We start from the raw sequence: 8110 nt of genomic DNA on the forward strand, positions 1-8110 counted from the left end.
TCTTTTGTAGCGTTTTTATCCAACCTCTAAAGGTTTCCAGAACCTCCTTCAGGTGCTGGAGATGGAGAATCGACTGGAGCTCATCCCTGATCTCTGGAGAGGTAAGTGATCTCAGTAATTTGGTGCCAACTTGTGGAGAAGCGTCTCCAGCTCCTGCCAAGGTTTTGCCTCTCCTGTGCGTTTTTGGATCAACCCATAGACCTGCCTCCTCCTGCTCGCCTCAGTAAGCGTCCATCGAGTGGTTGTAGTGTATACCGTCAGGTGCTGTTTGCCGTGTGTAGTTTTACTTTACCGCTGATGTTATTGCTACTTTCCCTTTTTAGATATCAAACAAATCGGTCATAGCAACAAGGAGCATTTGCTTGAGGAGATCTTGAATTTGATGGCGAGCGGGAAGCCGAATGCAGAGGTATATATCTGATCGCATATGGCCTGAGCTCTGCAGCTCACTTGTCAGCTTTGCTGTAAAGACTGAGACAGAATGAGCAGAGCCAGCTCATGATTATAAGACAGGTGGGGCTTTAAATGACCCCTGTATGTATGGCCGGAAGCCTAGATAATGCAGGATGGTAAAAGCTCGATACACATTAGGCTAAGAGTGGTGGAACACAATATCGACAATATTTTGCATGGGGGTCTCCAATAGATTTCAGGGGGAATAGGATTCCAGTATATCCAAAGGAAGCTGCCGTTCCTTTTCCTTTTTAAGATTACTGACAGAGGCTCTCACAAAGGGCACAGGAGCGCTCCTGTGTATGGGATAGTCGGCCAAGATGGTTTCGCCAACAGTTAAATTGTATGGTGGGGCGTAACACTATACACACTGAGAAGGCAGGACGGTGACCCTCGGTACCCAGGACAGTGATGAGTACTCTGGGAAGGCAGGACGGTAACGATGTGTACCCTGGGAAGGCACGACTGTGACTATGCGAATCCTGGGAAGGCATGACTGTGAATCTGAGGCCCTGGGAAGACATGACGGTGACACTGTGTTCCCTGGAAAGGCGATACGGGGGCGCTTCATATCTTGGGATGGCGAGACGGCGACGCTGTGTACACTGAGAATGCAGGACGGTGATGCTGTGTCTTCTGGGAAGGCAGGACGGTGACGATGCGTACCTTAATGAGGCTGTGCTTTATTTGTCCCATGTACATATAACAAATGCAGCTTCTAGCATTCGGTTTTCACAGAGAGCTGCAGCAATAGTACGGCCATATGGTGCACTCAGTTCTTTCTTTGTCTTTTCCCTCCACAGCTCCAAGCCGCCTTTGCCGACACTGCGACATCTATAAAGTCCATGTACGATTCTAATGAGCATTCTAAGCATCCAGTGAAGGGATCCGCGTCTGCGCTGGGGAATGTGGCCATACTGCTGACGAGGGCCGGGAGACTGGATGAAGCTTGGTGAGATCTCGCAATGTCCGGTCCCAGTCTGCCTTTATTTCCCAAATTTAATTTTCCTTATTTTCCTCTAGGCCTCCTGCTTATTAGTGCACTTACATCCTCATCGTTTATGAAGCCTTTCCCTTCAAAGCTCGGCTGTTTGTGCTGCATCCATTTTTTTTTTTCCCCTAATTTACGGATAGCCGACACCATGTAAGAGATGGTGGAAATAGAACTTGACCTCAGTAGCTTTTTCCACAAGTCTGCTAGCTCTCATTACACTCCCCGCCCATCCCATTATTCTGCTCTCATTACACTCCCCGCCCATCCCATTATTCTGCTCTCATTACACTCGCCGCCCATCCCATTATTCTGCTCTCATTACACTCGCCGCCCATCCCATTATTCTGCTCTCATTACACTCGCCGCCCATCCCATTATTCTGCTCTCATTACACTCGCCGCCCATCCCATTATTCTGCTCTCATTACACTCACCGCCCATCCCATTATTCTGCTCTCATGCAGTAGAGATTGCCTGAAAAGTGTCAGAATTGTTTAATTTTTAAAAGGAACTTTCGAGCTGAGATTGTCCTGTGATTACAGCAGCCAAGGTACAGCTTTAAAGTGAACCTGACGACTAATACATACTGCTGGTTATGTGGGCAGCATGCAACAGACATTAACTTGCAAGTGCCTTTTAAAATACAAGACAATTACAATAATTAACATAGCCCGACATGTTAGATATCCATACAACTTTTAAACTTGCGTAAAGCAAGAAGAGTCAGTCCCAAAGACGACATAAATCCTACATGAGAAAAGGGAACACCAGACCCATACAAAATCTGAGATCTAATAACCACATATAGAGAGTAAAGTCCAATCAAAAAATCATTTTATTAAATATATTACAAAACTCAGAGACACTTAATATACACATAAAAACAGTTGGACGAGTGTACAGATAGGAAAGAGCAAAAAAGACCAAATCCACGGTGCCACAAAGCGAATCATCCCTATAGAAACAGGCCTGAGAAAATACCTAGCCACTAAAGTGCATAGGCTCAGAAACCTGTCACACTTAACCAAAAGGCAGGGGTCACACTAGTGTAACAGGCCGAAGAAAATCACTCCGGATACCTGCTGACCACAAGCCAATGCTGCTTGTTGCATACCATCTGTTATATATAGAAAGGTGCCAGTGCAAAAAAATAGCAGCAATCGGTTCTACTTATAACTTACCCATGTGGGGAGATGATAACGCTATCCACCGTAGATCCGCACTGCCCCGACGCGCGTTTCGCGTTGCGGGCTTCTTCGGGGGGCAATTACAAGCACAAAGTTTTGTTTTTTTTTAAAAAGGGTTCTCCAAGAATGGAATAAAATGCCTCCATCATGAAATTCAAGCGGCAGACCGTGTCATGTGTCATGATGGACTGCAGAAATACAGCTCCCCGAGACCTGTATCTCAACTGACACAGGAACTGTTTGTAAGCACACATACGTGTGAGCTGCCGGAGAGGGGCTGTGACAGGAGAAGAAATAAATCTCATCTGATTAATCACCGGAGGACTGAAGCTGGGGGGAAAAAAATTCTTCATGCTCAGTGAGTGAGAATAAGATTTATTCTCTTGTCACAGAGATGTGTGCTTATGACACCGCTCCTTTGTCAGTTGAGACACGGGTCTTGGGAGCTGATTCTTCAGACTGCAGCCTGTCCTGACACGTGTTTTAATTATGTGACGAGGGGCCTTTTTTTTTTTTTTTTTTCTTCTTCTCTTTTCTTAACATTCTTGGGAGAACTCCAGTTCAGAAGTAGGAAGGGTTGTGAACACTCCCATAAGAACGATGAATTCTCACTTAAGTTGTCTAGATTCAAAGTAAGTTTTGGCAAGTGCTGCAGTAATATTGAGCAGTTGTCACTTGATGGCAGGCGTGTGAATTGCACACTTGTTTCGCGTGACGGACACTCGAATTGGCAAACCGAAACGAATCCTGTGTATTTTATACACTCGAAGGATTCGTCGAGCTGCAAGTCGTTAGCTAAAATATTTCCTTATCACTTTAGACATTTTTACTATTTTTTTTTTTACAGTTGTTATATTACTTTAATGGTTTCCAATATTTAATTTTTTTTTCTTAAACAGGAATATTCTCAAGTCATTCCAAACCAAGCGTCTTGTTCCCCGGTAAGTTCAAGTTTAGTTATTTTCAATCCACAATAGAGAATTCTGCTTTTCGGTGCCTGCAGATGAGCGCTGCTTTTATGACCTGTAGTGAGAATAAAAACCTTTCCTGACCTAAAGTGCTCCTCATATCCCAGAAGCACTTCAGCATGTCCGATCGTCTGAGGATTCTGATCAGTCCTGTAGGAGCCCGTGTCGTCTCCCAATCTAAATGTTGTGACTACTGTGAGTCTGAGCATTGCCCTTATCTGGCTGTGTCAGTGGCTCTTCTTTTGGATAGCCGGCCTGGCACAACCATACTCTGCACTGATGACTCTGCTCTTTTTCTGATGATATGGCATGGTGCGGAGAATGCCGCCGGTACTCCCTTTCCTGGCCGGTGGAAGATGGAATCGGACGGACAAATCGATTCACAAAAATTCTACTAAACATCATGGCAAGTGTGATTAAGGGGATAGGAGGACGCCGTCGACAAGGATTTTTACTAGAATTTGATCATAGCCGCACAGCGCAGAAGTGGAGGATTGGGTCTATTCCGTCATTGTTTATTATCGCTTCTTTTATTTTTCAGGTCCAATGTTATCACTGAGCTTTTAGATGGCGCCAAAACTGCAGGGAACAGAGCTGTGGCTGTAGATCTGGTGCAGCTGGCGCTCAGCTTCAGTTTGCCGGACACGGCGCAGATCGCTCAGCGAGTGCTGGATGGCTTCACCCTGACCGAAGAACAGAGGTAAGCCATAACACCTATCGGGAAAGCTGGGCTCATAAGGAGACCGCCTGTCCATGAGCTAAATACTGGTGAGCAGGACGTCAGGCCAAATTCTTTCTTTGATGGGGAGAGGTTGGAAGCTGCAATATGGAGTACAACAGATGGGTGCGCAGGGACCGACTGCTCTTCGGCTAAATGGCCTGTGTTGTGACGGTCACCTGTCAAGCTGATCGGATAAAGCCGACGGCGTGATCTGACACATCTGCCTTATTTGAAACATTTGTGTTGTTTCTTCTAGGATAAGCTTACAAGACCTCACCCAGAGCAGCGGCACCAGCAGTAGTAGTAGTAGCAGCAGTGACAGCGACCATGATTAGGGTTATAGTACTGGATTGTGGAGCCTCGATCCTCAGCACTTTGGATAAAGGAAGAAGAATCTTTACAACGTGTTAACTTTCATTGGTTACTCATTGGGCAGTTTACAATAAATTTATACTGGAAGTTTTGTTTGTTTTTCTTCTCGTACTGCTCGATGTACAGCATGTCATCTATGTGCTTTCATCTTACACAGAATAAATTTATATACTTATCTTGTTCAACCTTGTATTATATTCCAGAGCTGCCTTCGCAATTCTGTAAGTCCCCAAAAAATGTCTTTACCCAAGATGCACAGCACATTAGTGATGTTTGGTCTTTTGCGCCATGTAAGATATTGATTAAGTGGGAGATGCTATATAATGTTTCCCCTTTTAGGTTGTGTGCACACATTGCGGTTTTTTTTGCGTTTTTTTCCCGATTAAAACCGCAAAAAAAACGCATACAATAAGCATCCCATCATTTAGAATGAATTCCGCATGATTTGTGCACATGATGTGTTTTTTTCCGCGAAAAAAACGCATCGCGGTAAAAACCGCAGCATGTTCATTAATTTTGCGGATTTCCCACTACAAAATGCATTGGGAAGTGTCTGGGAAAAAAAGGCTGCTAAATCGCGGCAAAAACGCATGCGGTTTTCTTGCGGATTTCTTGCAGAAAATGTCCGGTTTTTCTCAGGAATTTTCTGCAAGAATTCCTGAACGTGTGCACATGGCCTTAGTGTTGATCGCACCATTTCTGATCTATACGGACCTTCATTTGGCCATACCTTTTTAAGAGTGGGTGAGTTCGAGGCTCACATTTTAAAGTGAATCTCCACAGTTTATATTGTTTTTAGGTCTATAACGTTTAACAAATTCTGGTGCAGCTATTTGTCTTACAGCCAGTCTACAGCTAACTGTCTACAGACATTGTACATACGGAGCCTGGTATGGGGCCAAGTCCGCTTTCTGAGCTCTGCCAAGAACTCTGTGCCACAACTGCTGCATCCAGTAATCTGACACATCGCTGCAATCAGGCTCACCTCAGAGTCGGAGAAGGGTTCTAAGTAGTGATGAGCGAGTGTACTTGGGTTTTGCCGATCACGCTCGGGTGGTCTCCGAGTATTTGTAACTGCTCAGAGATTTAGTTTTCCTTGCCTCAGCTGCATGATTTACTGCTGATAGACAGCTTGAATACATGTGGGGATTCCCTAGCAACCAGTCAGCCCCCACATGTACTCAGGCTGGCTAGCAGCCGTAAATCATGCAGCTGGCGAGCAGCCGTAAATCATGTAGCTGCCTCAACAAAAACTAAATCTCTGAGCAGTTACAAATACTCGGAGACCTCCTGAGCGTGCTAGGGAAAACTCGAGCAACCAGTACACTCGCTCATCACTAGTTCTAAGCTGTGCTCTGCCATACAGAACCTTATTCGGACTGTGAAGGACACCCTCCAGGTCAAGAATAAGTCCACCTATCCATCCTAGGAAGCGGTGTCCTTCTGTCGGCACTCTGGAACAGGTCGCCTTTGCCTGCCAAGAAGACTTTGCCAATCTTGTGGAAAAAAAAAAAAAGAGATTTTCTCAGTCGCCCATGACAGCACTACCAGAGAGAGGGGATCCGCCCTTCAGGGACAGGAAACCTACAGGATAAAAGGGCGGTACCTCTCCCCTGCATCAGTTTGGTTTCCTGTCCCTGACGGGGAACCTTCTTGGACGGTACCTATCATGAACGACCGGAAGACTAACCTGGTGAAGATCCGGAACCGGCCAGTCCGGGTTCTGGCAGCGGGGAGGCCCCTGCCACGGCTGGTCTGGTATCCGAAACCGCCACGACTTCGACCGAGGGGTCTGGAAGCGTGAGCGGGGGGAAGCGCCGCCGCCACTCCGGATAGGAGTTGGAGTGCTCCAGCACACTGCCGCAGGACGCCAGGATCCAAGATGGCGCCACACCGGAAGTACTGGAGGGACTTCCGGTTCGGGGGCAGTGAGGTGAATGACTACACCAAGATGGCGCTGCCCCGGAACCGGAATCCTTCATTTCCGGCTCAACTAGCTGCGTGCGCATGCGCAGCGGCTAGGAAGAGGAGAAAAAAAAAAAAAAAGAAAGAAGCGCTTCCCCCAAACAATGCAGCCACGGGGGGAGGGGGCCAAGCATCACCCTTTAAAAGAAGGTGCGCTTGACAGACCCTTGCTGCATGCTGTTTCAAGATGGAAGACAGCGATCAGCAGCTCCAGCCACCACCGCAGCAGCAGCGCCATCGTCCGCGCCAGAAACCAGATGCCCAGGGGAAGAGAACTTCTGCAAGCAACCGGAGTTCCCGATCCAGTAGCCATTCTACACAACGTAGTCCCAGTGTGGTAAACCTGCGGCCGGCCACGGATCATACGCCTCAAGATCCTACCCCTCCTCCAGAACCGGTACCTGTGGCTGCGTCAGATTGGTGAGTGATCTTCGTGAAAGCTCATTTTTTGTAACTGGGGTTCCCCTTCTCCCTTATCTAGGCAAGGAAGAGAACGGGGAAGATGAAAAATAGAACCTGCCCCTTATGTGAGAAAGCATTACCACAGTCCTGGGAGAAGAAATTATGCGACTCCTGTATTGAGCGAGTCCTCTGTGAGGAGACCCCGAACTTCGCCTCTGAGTTACGCTCTGTAATTAAAGCGGAGGTTGAGACGGTGTTTAACTCCCGTACAAGCGACAGGAGATCTACTAAGAAATCAGTTCCTGATAGAAATTCCGACTCTTCTAGCTCCGAGAGTAAAAACTCGGATACGCAAGATTCATCCCTCTCCTCTTCAGACAGTGAATGTGGGGGTCGTCATTGCTTCCCCCTAGATGAGGTTGACGGCCTTGTAAAAGCTGTAAGATCGACGATGGGGGTGTTAGATCCTCGTCCTGATAAAACGGTACAGGACATTATGTTTGGGGGTCTTTCCCAAAAAAAAGCGTAAGGTGTTTCCTCTTAATGAAAATATTCAAACGTTAATTAAGAAGGAGTGGGAGAAACCTGAGAGGAGAAATGCATCGATTCCCTCTATTAAAAGGAAATACCCCTTTGAAGAAAGAGGCTTCGGTCTCGTGGGATAAAGCCCCCAAACTTGACGTTGCGGTAGCTAAAGCCTCGAAAAAGTTTGCATTACCATTCGAGGATATGGGAACCTTGAAAGATCCTCTTGACAAAAGAGCAGATACTTTTCTTAAAGGGGCCTGGGAGTCAGCCGGAGGATGCTTAAGGCCAACTATAGCAGCGGCCTGTACGTCACGTTCCTTAATGATTTGGGTCGACAACTTAGAGAAACAGATTAGAGATGGGGTCCCTAGGAATAAAATTTTAGAGTCCATCCCTATGATTAGAGGAGCCGCGGCATTCTTGGCAGACTCTTCGGCCGACTCCATTAAATTAACATCTAAATCGGCAGCTCTCTCAAATGCGGCACGTAGAACCCTATGGTTAAAAAGCTGGCCGGGGGA

The 8110-nt window shown here is 46.7% G+C and overlaps 1 protein-coding gene across 1 annotated transcript in view; it reads left to right on the forward strand.

The window, feature by feature from the left end:
- Positions 1-4869, forward strand: part of PTCD3 (pentatricopeptide repeat domain 3) — a 56810-nt gene extending 51941 nt beyond the window's left edge. Inside the window, exons 19-24 of the mRNA XM_069744925.1 lie at positions 11-101; positions 324-409; positions 1257-1405; positions 3533-3574; positions 4143-4301; positions 4579-4869. Coding sequence (XP_069601026.1) covers positions 11-101; positions 324-409; positions 1257-1405; positions 3533-3574; positions 4143-4301; positions 4579-4657 — 606 coding nt within the window. The 3' untranslated portion in view covers positions 4658-4869. The remainder of the gene's footprint in view (positions 1-10; positions 102-323; positions 410-1256; positions 1406-3532; positions 3575-4142; positions 4302-4578) is intronic.
- Positions 4870-8110: the final 3241 nt, after the last annotated feature.

Source organism: Ranitomeya imitator, chromosome 1, assembly GCF_032444005.1.
Source record: "Ranitomeya imitator isolate aRanImi1 chromosome 1, aRanImi1.pri, whole genome shotgun sequence".
Lineage (NCBI taxonomy): Eukaryota > Metazoa > Chordata > Amphibia > Anura > Dendrobatidae > Ranitomeya > Ranitomeya imitator.